Source organism: Mustela erminea, chromosome 9 (genome assembly GCF_009829155.1).
Source record: "Mustela erminea isolate mMusErm1 chromosome 9, mMusErm1.Pri, whole genome shotgun sequence".
Classification (NCBI taxonomy): Eukaryota; Metazoa; Chordata; class Mammalia; order Carnivora; family Mustelidae; genus Mustela; species Mustela erminea.
The window spans coordinates 45674849-45695108 of NC_045622.1; the positions used below are offsets into that span (position 1 = coordinate 45674849).

The window sequence follows — 20260 nt, forward strand, 5'->3', positions numbered from 1 at the left end:
CCTGAATTACAGTAAAGTTATATGACATTAGACAACCAAACTTTTCTCTCCGCCAGATTTTTCTCAACTACAGAATGAAGGAATTTCTACCAGGCTTTCCATGTTTCCTTCTACCCCTCAGTTTCTCTGTTTCAAAGAACACAAAGGCAGCACAGAGTGATCTGTTATTAGTCATTAATTGTACTCATAAAATTAATCTTATGTTCTAATATGTCTTTTTTTTTTTTTTTTTTTTTTAGTATTCTAACCTCACCTTTGTTTCTGTTGCTCTCTGAGTTCTACCAAATAAATTTCAAGTCTCTTCATTGATTAAATAAACTTCTTGCTTCCAACCTATTCTAGTCAAATCAGTCTGCCTGCCAATCCCTAAACAAATTCTATGAATTGTCCATTTACTTCTCACTTTTGCTCAGGATGTTCCTTTGGCAGGAAATGGCTTTCCTCATGCCTTCTCCTCCATCATTTGTTATTGAAATCCTAGTCATCCTCCAAAACTAGCTGAAGTGTTAATTTCTCCATGTACTCACTGCTAGTAAACACACCTCTGCTTTCTCACTTGATTCAGTGTATCTCTTGTAAGGACCTAGTGGAAAGTACATTAAGTTTTGAAGGTAGCAGGTAGCCAACAAGAGTTTGAGTTTTCTTTTCCCTTCTTTATCTTTTTTCTTTTTCTTTTTTTCGTTTTTCTTTTTTTTTTTTTGCCTCTATGACCTTGTAATTTATTTAATCCCTTAGGAACCTCTGTTTCTTCACTTACTAAATGGATACATTGAAACCTATCTAATGGGGTTGTTTTGCAGATTTCATGAATTAATGCATGGAAAGCCTGGGTGGTAGCAAGTGCTCTTTAAATGTCTGATCATCATCTATCTTGCTTTTACTTTTTTCATTACTTAATTTATCTACATAGGTATTTCATTTTTGTAATTAATTTCAAAACCTCTAAAAAGCAAGGATTTTGTCTTCTTCATCACACAACAACTTCTTACAGTCTCTCCCTAGGAAGACCTAAGCTAAGTGTTCTTCCTCATTCATTTTTTTTAATCTTAAAAGTCTTGCTCAGTGTAGGAAAATTAGGAAATTCAGAAATTCAAAAGAAATTACCTCAATTCCATAATTTTGAGTTAACTAGTATCAGTATTTTGTTATTTTATTATTTTGTTATTCATTATATTTTTCTGTGTTTATGTATAGATGTATGTATGTGTGTATACAACATATGTATAGAAAATCTGTATAATGATTTTTCCAAATAATTTTTATATTAAACATATATATGTCTTCCTTATGAGATATATTCCATTATAATTTTAAATTTTATTATTTCCATTGACTTATTTAACTAATGATAAAAATACACAGAGCTAAATCTTTGCTTAATTATTTTTTTCATAAATACCTATAAATGAAATCTTCACATAAAAAGATATGTAGTTAAAGCTTTTGTTTCATAATATTCACTTCTATGTATTTGTGTCAATTCCTGCTCTAATCTATAAAGTCTAGTACTACTGCAAAATACTCAAGAATTCATCAAAATATTTAATCTTCATAAAAATCTTTGTCATAGGAGTTACTATTCTTATTTTACATATTTGAAAATGAAGCCAAATGAAATGTTAAGGGACCTGTTCAGGGATGTGTCTAATTAACAGCAAAGCTAGGATCTTCCATAGTGGTGTAAGCCTAGCATTCTTTTTATCTATATAATAACTTTATTCATTCACCCATTCATTTGCTCATTTAGTAAATACTTTGAATAGCTAGCTAGGTGATAAGGGTATTGTGTTAAACACAGTTCCCAGCTTCATAGACAAGAAACCTGGCAAGGAAAGCAAACATACAATTAGGAAGTAACTAGTTTTAAATTACAATAAGGCTTCAAAAATAAAGAAAAAACGTGATAGGCATAAATAGCAGGTGGACCTAATCTATAGGCAAAAGTCAGGGAGGCATTGCTCTGAATATAGGCCTTCTAAACTGAGACAAAATAGGTAAGTATATTTCATCTAGACATGGAGGTTACATGGGGTATGAGTAAAAGGGCAAATCTTCCAGACTAGGGTTTCTCAATTTCAATATTACTGACATTTAGATTGGATAATTCTTTGTCATGAGGAGTTGTCTTATGCACGGTGGGAGACTTCACAGATTTGCTGATCTCTACCCATTACATATCAATAACATCCCATGCCCCAGTTATAAGGACCAAATGTCTTGGGGCAGGGGTACAGTATCTCCTCTGGTTGAAAACACTAGTCTAGACATCAGGAATAGCAGTTACAAGGTGGGCATGGTATTTTCTAGGAATTGAAACAACCTCAGTGTGACTGGAGCATGAAATGTGAAGTGGGAACTGGCTCTCAATCAAGCAAGTTTCATACCATATCTTGAAAATCCTGTTAATTATTTTGGACTGTATTTAAAAAGCACTGGGAATGGAATACTATGCAGCCATCAAAAGAAATGAAATCTTGCCATTTGCGACAACATGGATGGAACTAGAGCGTATCATGCTTAGCGAAATAAGTCAAGCAGAGAAAGACAACTATCATATGATCTCCTTGATATGAGGAAGTGGTGATGCAACATGGGGGCTTAAGTGGGTAGGAGAAGAATAAATGAAACAAGATGGGATTGGGAGGGAGACAAACCATAAGTGACTTTTAATCTCACAAAACAAACTGAGGGTTGCTGGGGGGAGGGGGTTTGGGAGAAGGGGGTGGGATTATGGACATTGGGGAGGGTATGTGCTTTGGTGAGTGCTGTGAAGTGTGTAAACCTGGTGATTCACAGACCTGTACCCCTGGGGATAGAGTATTATGCCTCCATCAGAAAGGGTGAATACCCAACTTTTGTAGCAACATGGACGGGACTGGAAGAGATTATGCTGAGTGAAATAAGTCAAGCAGAGAGAGTCAATTATCATATGATTTCACTTATTTGTGGAGCATAACAAATAGCATGGAGGACATGGGGACTTAGAGTGGAGAAGGGAGTTGGGGGAAATTGGAAGGGGAGGTGAACCATGAGAGACTATGGACTCTGAAAAACAATCTGAGGGTTTTGAAGGGACGGGGGGTGGGAGGTTGGGGTACCAGGTGGTGGGTATTATAGAGGGCACGGATTGCATGGAGCACGGGGTGTGGTGCAAAAATAATGAATACTGTTATGCTGGAAATAAAAAAAAAAAAAAAATGTCAGATGAGGGACGCCTGGGTGGCTCAGTTGGTTAAGCAGCTGCCTTCGGCTCAGGTCATGATCCCGGCGTCCTCGGATCGAGTCCAGCATCGGGCCCCGTGCTCAGCAGGGAGCCTGCTTCTCCCTCAGCCTCTGCCTGCCATTCTGTCTGCCTGTGCTCGCTCTCTCTCCCTCTCTCTCTGTTAAATAAATAAAATCTTTAAAAAAAAAAAATAAAAAAAAAAATAAAAAGCACTGGGAAGCTAGCAAAGCTTGTAAATGACAGAGTGGTATGGTTCAGATACATGTTTAGAAAATATCAGTTTCAGAGTTCTTGGTCAATAGCAGATTAGAGGGAGTTGAGACTGGATGGAGGGAAACATTTAGGAGGCTTCCAAAGTAACTTCTGTGGAGACTAGATAGTTTTTGTGGAGATGGAGAAAATAATACAGATTCCAGAAATATTTGTTAAAATATTTATTTATTTATTTATTTATTTATTTATTTATTTATTTGACAGAGATGGAGAGAGAGAAAGAGAGCACATAAGTGGGGGGGAAGGGGAGAGGGATAGAGAAAATCCCAAGCAAGCTCCACTCAGCATGGAGCCAGACGCAGGGCTTGCTCTCAAGACCCTGAGATCATGACCCAAGCTGAAATCAAGAGTTGGATGCTTAACAAACTGAGCCACCCTGGCACCTCCAGATTCTAGAAATATTTAGGAGAACTGGTTGGACTTGATAATTGACTCACCATTGGAAGTATAGAAAAGATATTGTCAAAGATGATTGCTAAATTTCTGACATGAAACTGGATTGTAAGGAGTGTTATTCAATAAAATAGGGAAAAAATGGAGGACGATGAAGTTTCAGACAGACATTCAAAGTTTATTTGTGACTGTAGTGAAAGTGAAGTGCTAGTAACATACTCAACACTCAATGAGCAATTTGATAAATGGAACTGGTTTTCAGAGAAGGGATGTGCATTAGAGAAAGATTGGGAAGTCATTGTCATGGGGTGGTAATAAATGTCATGGGAATGAACAAAGAAAATCTAGGAAAAGGTGTGGAATGAAAAAACAGAGGGGCCTACATTTGAGGCTTGAGGAAATATGGCATATAAAAACATGAGACTAAAGGAAAAGCCAGTAAAGGGAATGAAATGTTGAAGTGATAAGACAAACTGAGGATATAAGCCAAGGAGTCAGTATTTCAAGAAGGGGGAGTGCTCAGGTGTTTGGAATCTGCTAAGAAGGCTCATAGGGTGAGATATATAAGTGATTATTAGATAATGATATATTGTCTGTGATGCTCATTTTTATGGAGTATGAGGCATAAGCCACTTACTGAGTCAGAGTTGGTGTTCAAAATGAGAAAATGGACAGAACGTGAATTGATGGCTTTCTTAAACAGGTTGTGTGTGAAGGATGGAGACAGGGCAGTAGTTCATATAGAATTATGATAGGGAGAAGTTTTTCCTTTATATATTTTAAGATGACAGAGGCTTGATCATATTTAAATTGGCATAAGAAAGTAGAGAGAAGGGTACAGAACTGAGCAGAGAGGAACATTTGCTAGCGCTCCTGAAGGAGTGAGTAGGAAGATTAGGGTACAGAATGCACATGGAAGCAATGACCTTAGGTAGATAAGATGACACTTCCTTTTCAGCAGGAGGAAAAAAGGAGGGTGAGGGCAGCCATTACTTTGAATTTTCAGTTTATTTTGATGCAAAAATTGAGGATTTCCTGTTCAGTAGCTTTTATTTTCTGAGTAGAGTTGAAGAAAAAGTCAACAGCCTAGAGGAACAGGAATGGAGGAAGATCCAAGGTTTGAAGGGAGTGAAGAAGGTTTGTAAACACTTTTGCAAAGAATAGGGAGGAAGCTGCTCATAGAACAGAAGTATCTCTGTGAGGGAGACATCAGCAAGATGGCAAAGTAGGAAATACCAGCCTTTGTCCCTATACAAAAATAATTAGATAGCTATCCAAGAATGAAAATAGCCTTGGGAGGGCTCACAAGTCTAATCAGGGGAATGCAGCAATGCAATGGGATAATGGAGAATAGGTGCACAAACAGAAAGAGACACTTTTGCTCCAATCAAGGACCAGGTCTGCTGTTTCTTCCAACTCTGGACATGCCCCAGAACCTAGGGCTGTAGCTACTGTATGCATACCCCTGCTTCACACCCTGGCTTCATGAGCACACCACATGCCTACACCTCAGACACCAGACATTGCCACCTCAGGCTTGCCTGCACCCCTGACCCCAGAGTTGCTATTGCTCCATGTGTGCCTATACTCCAGACCCTACATCCACAAATGATCCATAAATTCCTGAAACTGCAATCACTGCCTTAACAGTTGTGTCTACACACCAGACCCTAGAGACATAAATGTGGCACACATGCTCACTCTCCAGAACCTGACTCCACAGTGACTCCACAGGTGTTCATATCTGTGACACCAGTGCCACTGCCAGTGTGAATGTACCCATGAGATAGACCTGGAGCCCAGAGGTAGGTATTCCCTTGGTTATGGCATCCCCTAAGGAAGAAAAATAAGTTAGGAGGGCCCTGGCAGCCATCACCATTGAAGATCCCAATAACATTCACCACCACTTCAGACACCTACGGCTTTGGCTACTGAGGACCCCTATAATTTTCAATGATAGAGACTACAGGTTCATAGAGATGAACCTTCTCTGGAGACAGAACTGCCACACACCATTCAGCTGCTGCCATCACACTCACCTATAGATGAAGTTCTTTCTGCACCAAAGCCAGTCTGTGAAATTGCGAGCAGATGACTTTTTCATTAAATGCTCTGACATCAACACAAGGCCACAAGAAATATTAAAAATAAAGAAAGGAAGAAAGAAACATGACATCACTAGAGGGAATGACAATTTTATAGTCACTGACTCCAAAGAAATGGATATCTTTTAATTACTGGAAAAATAATTCAAGATAATTATTTTAAGGAAACTCAGTGAGCAATAAGAGAACACAGATAGACAACTCAAGAAAACTGGGAAACCAACATATGAATAAAATGAGCTCAACAAAGATCAATCATCTTACAAAGGAGCTAATATATTCTGGAGCTGAAACATCAACAACAAACATGAACAAGCAGAAGAAAGAATCTATAAATTTGAGGACATGTCATTTGAAATTATGCAGTTAGAGGAACTAAAAGGGAAAAAGAATAAAAAAGTATGAAGAAGACCTACGGGATTTGTAGGATACCATAAGGAAGACCCATATACATATTATAAGAATAGCAGAAGAGAGCAAAAGGAAAAGGAAAAAAGTTTATTTCAAGATATAATGACTGAAAACTTCCCAGATCTGGGGCATGATTTGGACAACCAGGTATATGAAGCTCTAATGTCCCCAGAAGTTTCAACCCAAAGAGGTCTTCACCAAAACACATTATAATCAAAGACCAAGAGAGAAGTTTGAAAGCAACAAGAGAAGAGACTTGACTAATACAAAAGAATCTCCATAAAGCTGTCAGGAGATATCTCAGCAGAAACCTTGATGGCTAGGGAGATTGGGATAGTGAAATCAATGTGGTGAAAGTATACCTCAGAACTAAGAATGCTTTACCCAGTGAAGCTGTCCTTCAGAAATGAAGGAAAGATAAAGACTTCCCTAAATTAAAAACAAAACAAAACAAAACAAAAACAAAACAGAACAAAAAAAACCTAGTGGTTCATTACCACTGGACTAGCCTTTTAAGAAATGCTAAAGGGAGTTCATTACGTTGAAATGAAAAGACAATAATTAGCACCATGAAATCATATAAAAATTTTAATACCACTGGCAAAAGGTATTTAGGTATTTAGTCAAGTTCAGGAGACTCTATGTTGTAATGGGGATGTGCTAATCACTTTTTAACTATAGCATAAAAGTTAAGAGACAAAGTATTAAAAATATTTATAGCAACAACGATTTGTTAATGGATGCATAATAAAAAAAGACGTAAATTGCATGTCAAAAATTGTAACATCTTGGGGGGGCGGTGCAGTAAGCAGGGAAAGTTTTTGTATGCAAGCAAAGTTAAATTGTAATCAGCTTATAATAGCCTACTCTAACTATAGGATGTTTTATTAAGCTTCATGGTAACCTAAAGACAAAATCCTAAAGTAGATACACAAAAGATAAAGAAAAAAGAATCAAAGCATACCACTTCAGAAAAATCAAATCACAAAGGAAAACAGCAAAAAAGGAAAAGAAGGATTATGAAACAGTCAGAAAACAACTAACAAAACAGCAATAGTAAGTCCTTACCTATTAACAATTTCTTTAAAGGTAAATGGATTAAATTCTAAAATTAAAAGATACAGAGTGGCTAAATGAACTAAACAGAAAGAAAAGACTCAAGTACATGCTGCCTATAAGAGACTCACAACACTTTTACATACATAGACTCAATGTGAATAAAAATGGATAAAGATATTCCATGCAAATGGAAACCTAAAGAAAACAGAAGTAGCTATACTTCTATCAGACAAAATAGACCTAAAGTTAAAAACGATAAATAAAAAGGGCACCTGGGTTGTTCAGTTGGTTAAGTGTCTGCCTTTGGCTCAAGTCATGGTCCCAGGGTCCCAGGATCGAGCCCCATGTCGGGCACTCTGCTCAGTGGGAGCCTACTTCTCCCTCTCCCTGCTACTCCCTCTGCTTGTATTCATACCCTCTCTCTGTCAAAAAAATAAATAAAGTCTTTAATTTTCTTTTATTTTCTTTTTTAAGGATTTTATTTATTTATTTGACAGAGAGAGACGACAAGCAGAGGAAGCAGGTAGAGGGAGAGGGAGAAGGCAGGGAGTCTGATATAGGGCTCAATCCCTGAACCCTGGGATCATGACCTGAGCTGAAGGCAGATGCTTAATGACTGAGCCACTCAGTTGCCCCTTTAAAACATTTTTTTCTAAAGACCTTATTAAATAAATCTTTAAAAAAATAAAGGACAAAGAGCATTATTATATAATAATAAAGGGATCAATTCATCAAGAGGATATAACAATTATAAATATGTATGCACCTAACATTGGGGTACATAAGTATGTAAGTCAATATTAACAGATCTGAAAAGGAAAATGAGCAGCAATGCAATAGTAGTGGACTTCATTACCCCTCTTTCAACAATGAATTGATCATCTAGACATAAAATCAATAAGGAAAATGGCCTTGAATTATACTTTAGACAAAATAAAATGTACCTAACAGATATATACAGAAAATTTTATCCAACAGCAGCACAATATACATTTTTCTCTAGCACACATAGACTATTCTCCAGGTCAGATCTTATATTAGGCCACAAAACAAGTCTTAAAAAATTTAAGAAGATTGAAACCATATCAAAAACATTTTCCAGGGGCGCCTGGGTGGCTCAGTGGATTAAGCCGCTGCCTTCGGCTCAGGTCATGATCTCAGTGTCCTGGGATCGAGCCCCGCATCGGGCTCTTTGCTCAGCGGGAGCCTGCTTCTCTCTCTCTCTCTCTGCCTGACTCTCCGCCGACTTGTGATCTCTCTGTCAAATAAATAAATAAAATCTTTAAAAAATATATATATATATATATTTTCCAAACATAGCGGTATGAAACTGGAAATCGATAACAGGTAGGAAACTGGAGAATTCACAAATATGTGGAAATTATACAACACACTCCAAAACAAACAAAAGGTCTAAGAATGAATCAAAAGAAAAAAAAAATGTGTATTGTGAAACAAATGAAGATAGAAACATGGAAATACAACATACCAAAAACTATGAGATACAACAAATGAAGTTTCAGGAGAGATGTTTGCAGCAATAAATGTTTACAGTAAGAGAAAAGATGGATCTCAAATAAATAACCTAACTTTGCACCTTAACAAACTAGAAAAAGAAAACTAAAGTAAGCCCAGTTACCAGGAGGAAGGAAATAAAGATGAGAGCAGAAATAAAACAGAGACTAGAAAAACAAGGGAAAAGATCACAAAACTAAGAGCTGTTTTTTTGAAATGATAAACAAAATAGACAACTCTAGACAGTGTAAGGAAAAAAGAGAGAAGACTCAAATACTTAAAGTCAGCAATGAAACAAGAGACTTTACAATTAATACCATAGAAATACAAATGAGCATAAGAGACTATTCTGAGCAATTACACAAAAAAGTTTGATAAACTAGAAAAAACGGATAAATTTCTAGAAACATACAACCTACTAAGACTAAATCATGCAGAAATAGAAAATCTGAACAGACCAACGAACAAGTTAAGGAAATTGAATCAGTAATCAGAAATATTCCAACAAAGAAAAGTCTGGAAACAGATGATACCACTGGGGAATCCTACCAAATGTTTAAAGAAGAATTATATCAATCTTTCTCAACTCTTTCAGAAAATTGAAGAGGAAAGAACACTTCCAAAATCATTATATGTTAGTATTACACTGACACCTAAGTCAGACAAGGAGACTACAAGAAAAGAAAGTTATATGTCAGTATCCCTAATGAACACAGATGCAAAAAGTCACAAAATGCTAACAAATGGAATTCAACAGTTTCTTAAAAGGTCATACACCATGATCAAGTGGGACTTATCCTGGAGATGCAAGGATAGTTTAGTGTGCACAAATCAAGATGTGATACACCACACTAATTGAATGAAAGTTGAAACAAATGAATGGAGGGATAACCAATGTTCATGGATTGGAAAAATTAATATTGGGAAGAGGAATGAGTGAAATAGATAAAAGAGATTAAGAGTGTACTTACTAGGATGAGCACTTAGTAATGACAGAGTTGTTGAATCATTATATCATACACCTGAAACAAATATAACATGGTATGTTAATTATACTTCAATTATATATATATAAAATTATTCTCTCTATATATCTATATATATCTCTGTGTATATATATACATAAATATATATAAGTATATATATTTAAATATATAAATATAAATATAAATATATGTATATATACACAAAATATATATATAATTATTCTAATAGATGCAGAAAAAGCATTTGACAAATTTCAACATTCTTTCATGGTAAAAACTCCCAACTAATTAGGTATAGAAGGAGTGTGACTCAACATAATAAAGGCCAGAAATGACAAGCTCACAGCTGACATCATACTCAGTGGTGAAAAACTGAAATCTTTTTCTCACAGATCAGGTATAAGACAAGCATGCCCATTCTGACCACTTCTAATCAACACACTACTGGAAGTCCTAGCATACACAACTAGGCAAGAAAATAAACAAACACATCTATTTAGAAGAGAAGTTAAAATTGCCTTTCTTTGCAGATGAATTGATCTTATATAGAGATAATCCTAAAGACTTTACCAAGAAACTGTTAAATCTAATCAATGAATTCAGTGAAATTGCAGGATACAAAATCGATATACAGGAATCAGCAGCATTTCTACACACTAACAAAAATACCTGAAAAAGAAATTTAGAAAAGACCTATTTACAGTTGCATCAAAAACAGTAAAATATTTGTTAATAAATTTAACCAAGGAAGTGAAAGATCTGTACACTGAAAGTTACAAACATTAGTGAAAGAAATTGGAGAAGACACAAGTAAGTGGAAAGATATTCCATGTTCATGGATTGGAAGAATTTATATTGTTAAAATGTTCATACCATTTAAAAGGATGTACTGATTCAATTAATGTGAATCAAAATTCCAATGACATCTTTCATAGAAATAGAAACAAAACAATTCTAATATTCACTTGGCACCACAAAAGACCCTGAATAGCCAAAGCAATCTTGAGCAAAAAGAACCAAGCTAAAGGCATCACAGTTCTTGATTTCAAATACTATTACAAAGCTCTAAAAATCAGAACAGTATCATACTGGCATAAAAACCAGAAACAGACCAATGGAACATAACAGAGGGGCCCAGAAATAAACTCTTGCATATATGGTCAACTGATCCTTGACAAAGGCACCAAGAACACAATGGAGAAAGGATAGTCTGTTCAATAAATAGTATTGGGCAAACTGAAAATCTACATGAAAAAGAATGAACTTGAACCCTTATTTCACAGCATACATAAAAATCAACTCAAAATACATTACATACTTAAATATAAGATCTGAAATTATAAAAACACCTAGAAGAAAATATGGGGGGTGGAATTCCTTGTATTCTCACTGGATACAAAGGGATGATGACAATACCTTCAAGGCTGATGTGAAGACCAGGAATTAAATGTTTCTGCTTCTACTATTTCTACTTTGTGAACTGAAGCAAGGATACCTCTAAGCATACACAAGTAGTACATATGCCAGAAGGTACTTAAAGCCATGGGATAAACAGCACACAGTCTTCTTAGCTTATTAAATCTAATGGTCAGTAAGTAATATAAAACATTACTTTATAACAAATACAGAGATATTGTCAACTTGAATTTAGCATTTATGTGAATTTTAAAGATAACAAATGAGACATTAAAGAATTCCATTTTGTTTCTGTCCTTCAAGAGTAATAAATTCATTCCTTTCTGCTTTGGGGGATACTTTGGTGGAAAATCTTGACAAGTTCTGACATGCTTTGTAATTTTTAAATTAAAATTTTAAGTATTATCTCAGAAAAATGACAAGGAAGATATAAAGAATTCCAATGTTATGAAATCAGTTCAGAGGTTGTAATGAGATAACCAGATTTCCAGAGACTCCCCTTCAGGGTTGATTGGAAATCCTAGGAAAGTCCAAGGTTTACAAACTCCTACACAGTATCTTCTAGATAGTTAGAAGTTAGTCAAGAGTAACGATAACATCTTTTTATATTTCTTCTTTCCCTGTCATTTCAGCCTTCTTAACACTAAAAAGCGCCAGTTACATTTACTGCCTACCAGGTACTAGGTCAAGCCGTTTGCACACCTTATTTATTTCAGTCATTACAGTGTCCCTGTGAAGTAGGTTTATTTATTTTACAGAGGAATACTCTGTCTCAGAGAGAGGTTATGTAACTTGCCCAAGGTCATGCTACTGGTAAGTGGCAGAAAAGGAATTTAAAGCCAAGCTGTTGTGGTTTTTTTGTTTGTTTTGGTTTGGTTTTTTACTCCGAAGTCTAAGAGCTTTTAGAGTTTCTAAGAGGAAAAGGATTAAATTCTAAAGTGTTAGTTGGATGGCCCCTGGCTCAACTGGCCTCTATCTCAGGCTTGAGCCTCCACTCTAGAGTGATCTCACATGCACCTGCAGTCATTTTCTCTTTATTATCTGTATTATTTCTCCTCTAAGGCTAATTTTTCTGTCTATACTCTGGAGTCTATGTCTTCCTGCTTTTGTGCGAAACTTAGCTCTCAGTTTCTTCTTTTGCTTTAAAGCAGCAGTTTTCAAACCTTAACTTACATGACAATCACATGGGGTTCTTGCTTACAGAGATTCTTGAGCTCTGTTTGGTAGGTCTGGCTTATGACCTGAAATTTTGTTTTCTAACAAATTCCCAGCTTATGCTAATGCTGTTAACTGAAGAACTACACTTTGAGAACCACTGCTTGAAATTCCAGAGTAAGGAAACACAAAATACAAGCTAAAAAATGTTTTCACATGTTTAAATATTTGAAAGGTGTCAAAAGAAGAACAATGTTTCTACCATGTGAGCATTATATGAAATTCAGGTTTTAATGTTTATTAATGAAGTTTTATTAGAATACACTGTATAATGTCTATGGCTGTTCTCTCACTACAACATCAAAGTTGAGTAGTTGTAATAGAATTAGTAGTTACAACAATGATTGTACAGCTTGCATGTATAAAATATTCCCTATCTGGCTCTTTACAGAATCAGCAGTTGACCCTGCTATAAGTAGTTCTGTATCCTAGCTGCACATTATAATCACCTGAGGATCTTTATAATATTCTGATGCCTTGATTCCATCTCCAGATATTCTGATTTAATTGGTCTGGAATACAATCTAGTGGATCCTTAACATTTAAACACATCTTATCTGTCCTAATTAAATAAAACAAAACCAAGCAAACCTACCAAAGTTACTCTGCCTTTAAGAAAGAATTAGATAGTACAACCTCATTTTATAATTGAGAATTTTGTCCAGATATATGAATTATTTGTCCATATTAACAGACATTGTTGCAGTCATTATTATTAACAAGTTTTAATAGCAAATTGCTTTAATATTAAAAAAAATTACAGAAACTAGGTTATAATCAAAAAGTGTTGCATGCTTGTCTTAGTCCATTTGGGCTGCTATAACAAAATACTGTAAACTGACTGGCTTATAAACAATAGAAGTTTATTTCTCACAGTTCTGGAGGCTGGAGGTTCAAGATCAGGGCTCCCACTGATCTGGTGAGTGTTGACTTTCTGGTCATAGATATCTGCCTTTTTATTGTGTCCTCATATGGTGGAAGGGGCAAGGGAGCTGTCTGGGCCTTCTTTTGCAAGGGCACTAATCACATTCCTGAGGACCTAACTATCTCCCAAAGGCCTCACCTCCAAATACCATTACATTGGGGATTAGTTTTCAACATAGGGATTTTGGGGGAACATAAACTTTTGAGCTACAGTAGTGTTCATTATAAAGAAAGAGAGAGAGAAAGAGATACGGACTATATGTAGGTGTCAGGTTCTAAATTCAGTGCTTACGGTAAAAATTTGCTAAAATCAAGTTTACTTGATAGCCACTTTTTAATTTAAGAAATAAAGTTGCTGGCTTGTGTTAAAGGCCATGCTTTAAGAACAATATATTACACTCTAGAATTATATGCCTTCTAGGACAATGTCACGCTGCAGCAGGTACTCAGGAGCTAATATCACTTAAGAATCAGTACATTTCTATCCCTTGTGTCATGATCATCTCTAACCAGTGCTCATTTTTGCTATAAAAGGCAGATCCCCTCCCAGGTCCCTTCCTGTATCTTTATTTCTCTCATTTACCGAGAGAGGATATTGGATTAATAGTTCATTGTGGGTGAGGCCACTGTAGTATTTAGAAGATATAAGAGGAAAAATTAAAGGTAATATCTGATTTCCCTTCCTAAGCCTCATCTCAATTCCCAATGATCAACACTGCCAAAATTTTATACCCATGTGTGCACAGATACACACACACCCCTCTGCCACAATTACATATAAATATACATACAACTATGGGCTCATAATATATGAACTCTTCAACAACCTTGCTTTTATGTGTAACATTGTAACTTTAATATCTTTTGATATAAGAATATGTACATGTACCTTATATTTTTCTAATAATTGTACAGTATTTCATGGTATAGATAAATGCTAATCTTACAGTAAGTTTTGCATTAATGGGTATTTATAATATATCTGTATATATGTGTGTGTGTGTGTGTGTGTGTGTGTGTGTGTGTGTGTGTGTATCTCTCTATATATATCTATATCTATCTGGGATTAATTCCTGAGAGTTGAAGTTGAATCAATACATCAAAGAGAATGTGTCTTTTAAAATATTTGATAGATTAAATACCTTTCCCAAAGTTTTCACCATTAGTACTTGATATATCAACTTTAAAAATCTTTTCTAATTTTTATGCTTTTCCTTAAGTATGAAAGAGGTAAAGCATTTTAAATGTGTTGTATGGTCTTTTTGTGAATTACCACTTTATGTTCTTTACTTATTTTTTTCATTCATGTTCATATTTTTTTCTTAGTGACTTATGAACGTGTTTTGTATCTTAAGGAAATATTCCACTGAATATATTGCATTGTTTTCCCCTTTTGCCTTTTGCTATTGTTACAATTTAGCCAAGCAGAATTTTTATATTTTTATATAGTCACAGTTGTTTATTTTTCTTACAAGGCTTCAGATTACTCTGCTATTATATAAAGCCAAAACTAAATCTGTTTTCTTCTAATATGTTTATTATGTTTATTTCAATTTTTATACTTAAATTTTGATCTATCCAGACTATTCTGATGATGGGATTCATCTTGAATCTTCTCAGTGACGCTATGAATTAAGTATGATCCCCATTTTAGACATTGCGGTTTTATAAATGGTAAAAGAGAGGACCCGATGTGGAAGGAATTTTCGAGGACTCCTGGCTCATGAGGATTGGAGCCTAAATTTACTGTGCCATCTCATAAATATATAGCCAGTTATTGTTTCCTTCTGCAATAGTGAATGTTACTCTTTCAGAGGTACATTGTCCTGTTGAGCTCTGCCTAAAAACAGGAAACACTTTTCAGTAGGACGTTGTCATTGTAGTTAGTGCTTTTCTTGTATCTGTAAAATGAGAAAAATAAGTCCGCTATCCTAGTACGGTTAGGAAATCTAAGCAGTAAATCTACGGGTATGGCCCAGGTCCATTCCATACTGGGATGCTGTGGGATGGGTAAGCGTAGGTGGGAGTTTTAAGCAGATCTGCAAGTCTAAGAGCCTTTCTTTAGAACGTACATACATTTTCTTTCTTTCTTTCTTTCTTTTTTTAAAGTTTTTATGTGTTATTTGACAGACAGAGATCACAAGTAAGCAGAAAGGCAGGCAGGGTGAGGGTGGGGGTGGGAAGAAATCTCCCCCTGGGATCATGACGTGAGCCTAAGGCAGAGGCTTTATTTAACCCCCGAGCCACCCAGGCACTCTGTATCTGAAGTTCTGTCAGAAGCCTCCCTGAATGCCTTGGCAGGGAAATCTCCATGTGCTTTTTCACCTGTAACTTCATTTTTACTTAATCCTTCCCTATGAACTGTTTTGAGATTTGTAACATTTCCTAGCTCTTTTCTCTCTCTCCTGGGCCATCCAAATACCCTAGGGTCTACTAAGATAATAATTTTTTTTAAAAAAAGCTACAAAGTTGCTTCCCCCAACCACGATCCATAATGAAAAAAACAAAAACAAAAACAAAAACATAAACTAGCATAACTTATTGACAAATTGAAAAAATGGTTTTTAAAAATTTTCTGAACCCCCCCAGGGAGAAATGCATTTTAAAATTTGTGTTTTCTGTAGCATTGAGTTGCTATGTTTGGGTTTGTTTATCAGGAAGTGCTGCAGGAAATGTGACCTGCTGTGACCTCAGGAGAGGAAAGTGTTATGAACTGAAATGTTTGGTTTTGCACTTGAAGCCATTATAAAAGTTGTGGAATGATGAGAGTTGGCCCTCCATGTTGTTGTTTGGATGTCCTGGAAGTCCCTGGTTGTGTTGCAAGTGCTCACAATTTGTAATTACTTAGGCTCATATGACAGACAGAACTGGGAATCAAATTAAGGAGCTGCCTTCTCTTACGATGCTAGAGAATCTCCAGCTTAAGACAAGATCGCCTTTTTTCCTTCCTAAAAAAAGGCACAAACAATGACAGCCCAAAATAGCTATTTAGTCAGAACTGACGACACTTTCTGAATGCTTGTCATTAAGAGAGAAATAGAAAATCCTGATTTGCTTCTTCCTTTAATTTCTCTTGCTTAAATACCTTGCTGCTCCTGAAGCTGCCTCACCTCATCGCCCAGGAGAAATGCCCAGTGCCTCTGACGGTGCCTCAGCACCACTGCGGGCTCCGGAGGGGAGGGGCCTTATGCAAAACATGTTAAAGAAAAATCCTAAAAGTCACTGCAGCTTTTTCTAGTGAGTTATGCTGATCTTCCCTGTTGCTGTAAGCTGATGGGGGAACGTCGTGGCAAAGACATAACCACTCTTTTTCCTCCCACTATTTTTGCTGCAGTGAGAACTGTTCCTTTCTGCTTGCATTTCGCCAGATAGCTTCAGAATTCTAGCTGAGAATTAGGCTGGAAATAAGAGTTTTGAACCTTAAATTGGACTTTGTCCTTTTGGCTCAGTAAAAATTGAGTTAATTTGCAGCATCGGGTGCCTGACTGGAATGACAACAGACAGTAGGATCTGACGATGTTCTTGAATTAAGTTGTTTTTTTTCCCCCCCTTATGGATTCATGGGGGCAGAAGCTTTTATTTTTCTCTCTTGCTCTTATCCTTACAGAGCCAGCTGAACATGTTACATTCAGCAGCAGTAGCTACTGAATCTACCGTTATGTTATCCCCTGGAATCTTCTATCTTCATTTCAATCCCATCCTCTATTATTGATTATAATTTACCAATAAAGCTTAATTTTGGGGAAAAAAAACAGATGCAGTGTTTTGTTAGCAAACCTGGCAACTTTATCCATCCCTGGAAGATGTAACAGATATTACAGGACACGGAAGTAAGAGAAGGTGGTATTTCTCAGGCATGTATCCACAGATCACCCTAGGGGAACCCCGCTTACATTTTAGGGGACTTGAGGAGACAGGGATCCTTTGGTCTTGGTCCTGTTCCACAGGAAAAAGCAGACTGAGATGTGTTTGCAGTGATTTGTAGGATTTGCCAAACAGGGTGCTGCATCAGAATAGCCTGGAATCTAGTGCAGAGCCCATATTAAACCTCCAAAGGGAAAGGGGTTTCCTCTTCATTTAGAGTCTGCCCGGTGCAGTCCCATTGTAAAGTATCTAATAGGATAATACCGGGGCTCTCCAGAAATATAAGTAACTCATTGGTTAAATTTCATTCTTCACCTTTCCCCCCCCTCCTTCCTGAGTGAGCTCATTCCCCCCTCCCGTTTTTTTTTTTTTTTTTTTTTTTTTTTTTTTTTTTTTTTAAACCCAGTGATTTAAAATGCTAGAAGGAAAAGCAACTGAAGTCTTAACTTTCAGATGCTGAATTCTCAGCTAATTGAAATTACTGGGCACAATGCTATATATAGCCAATGAAGAGATTTTGAGCTCTCACTCAGTGCCTTCAAGACATGTCGTTTTGTAGTCAGAGAAAACAGAGATCAATGCATTTTCAAACTGACAGAGGGAACGGATGCTCCTTAGTAGCACATGCCCAGGATCGTGTGTGTGGGGCTTGCGCTGTGCTGAGAAGCTGAATACCGGTCCATATGCTCCTTATTTACTGCAATGTTCTTTGCATGTTACTGTGCACTCCGGACTAACGTGAAGGTAAGAGGAGGCGAGCCGGCAACTGGGCACAATATACATGTTAAACCAGCTGCAGAAAATGTCTACCTTGTGTAGCTTCAGGACTTTTCGGATTGCTGGCTGAGCAGGCAGATTATTACAGGTGGTTGCAAGGGCTTTGTTTTATTGTTGCCGAGCAGCCTCGCTGGGGGAGCATGTTGGAACGCTGCTGGGATGTGACCTTCAGGTTTAACTATTTGTAATTCAGGTTCACGCTCACACTTGGGGGGTGGAGTTGGGGGAGGAAAAGATGACAATTATTTAGGTAGGCCAGAACCAAGAAATCAGAGAAGGTTAAAAAAGCTATTATACAGCATGATTTAAATTAAGATTAAAGTCTTTCTCTGAAAAAGTGCTGTGAGCTGCCTGTGCTCGTGCAGCTTAATTGAGTAAGCGCTGGGGATTAAATTTAGTGGCTATTATGGCATTAGAATATGATCTGTGGGATATCTGACCATCCTGTTCATATAAACAAATTGTTATCATTGGAAGTTGGTGGTACTGATCGTACGGATCCTCGTCTCTGGGTGGGCTGGTTGCTGGGGCTGCGTGGGCGCCCCTGCCCCAGTGTTGTCACCCCGCTGACATTCACTTGCGGTAGCTAATGAGCCTCCAAAGTTGAGCCTAAGTTTCGGAGATTTACCCCTTGTCAGGAAGGACGGCATTATTGTTGGAGAGGTTTTCTGACACTGTTCATTCAGCACTGAGCCAGACAGACAGGCCAGCTGTGGAATTCCTGTTGCATAATTTAAGTGAATTACATCCTCTGTTAGCTTTGTGAACTTGTATATCTTATTGAAGGAAGCCCAAAAGGAAAGTTGATTGCCTTTCAGGGAAAATAAATAAATAAATAAGGGCAGTTAAGTCTTAATACCTAAAACAAAGAATCTTTAAAAAAAAAAAAATGTCAATGTAAATGTTTCCCCCTTTTCACTGGGGCAGTATTTTAATGTGTCTGGGCACGAAAGTTTTGTTTTCTGTGTTTACAAGTTTTATCAAAGAGCTCCCTGTTGCTTACTCTTTTGTAAGCCTTTTTGTTTTCTATTTGAATTTCAAACAGGTAGTATTTGTGTTTTTGGTGACCAATTCTTTTACAACTATAGTCTGTCAACATTCTGTGGGTGATTTTGCAGAGTTCTGCAGAATTTACTTTTTACTACTTTTAAGATTAACTTCAGCAATCAATTTTTTCCCATACATATGATGGATATAGTAAAAGAGATGGAAAGAGATATTTAAAAACCTAGAATGTGCTCTAATGTCAGCTTGGATTTCTCCATCATCAACTCCTATTCCTATTATGGGGTATGGCATGCACTGTTTTGTAAGCTCAATGAATTGTAAATGTTTTCCCTCCTCATCTTTTTCTCATCTTTTTTGAAGGAGAAAAGAGGTTCCCCACCCCCGGAGAAATCTTCATACATATTTTAGATTAAGAGATAACATTTGTTTTGATAGTCCATTGCCATATTCCAGAAGTGCAAGAAAACCTGAGTCCAAAGTTCCTTTAATATGGGTTTTGGGAAATCCATCTTTTTTTTTTTTTTTTTTTTTAAACTCTTGACTACTATCAGTGTGGTCTTTACGGGTTGTGCTGTAATTTTTTTCTCACTTAAACTCATGAGCAAAGGAATGAAAGAGTTTTACAAATAGTATCTTAATTCAGATGACTTTCAGATAATAAATTCTTAGTACTTTGGCTAGTCTGTACTGAGATACAAAAGCTTCAGTAGAAGCTCAGAACATGCATGTTGCCACATACAACGCATAAAACCTTGCTTTGAGTTGTTGAACATCAACTTTACATATGCTTAAGTCCTTCCAATAATTAGTTCGTGCACCTTCTTTCATCATTTTCTTTTAGGGTTATCTTTTCCTTCTGAGATAACAAGGTTTTGCGAAAGAGTTTACATTTCACTTGTGGTCTGATATTCCATCAAGTTGGTACAATGAAGTCTTATCTGATAATTTTATCTTTAATTTTTGTTTTATTTCATATTACCTTTTAAAGTATTTGATTTTATTTCTACTGTGCCTTGAATTACTTACTTGCTTGGTTCTGGTAAAGTCCCTTTCATAGTGTATAGCTTCTTATATTTCCATGATATAAAATG

General features: G+C 36.4%; 1 protein-coding gene across 4 annotated transcripts in view; it reads left to right on the forward strand.

Annotated features, from left to right (window-relative positions):
* Positions 1-20260, forward strand: part of DLG2 (discs large MAGUK scaffold protein 2) — a 2075147-nt gene that overhangs the window by 691665 nt on the left and 1363222 nt on the right. Inside the window, exon 1 of one of the 4 annotated variants that reach the window (XM_032356659.1) lies at positions 17809-18128. The exons of the other annotated variants lie outside the window; for them this stretch is intronic. Coding sequence (XP_032212550.1) covers positions 18087-18128 — 42 coding nt within the window. The 5' untranslated portion in view covers positions 17809-18086. Of the gene's footprint in view, positions 1-17808; positions 18129-20260 lie in introns of those variants that run through there. 4 annotated transcript variants of the gene reach the window in all.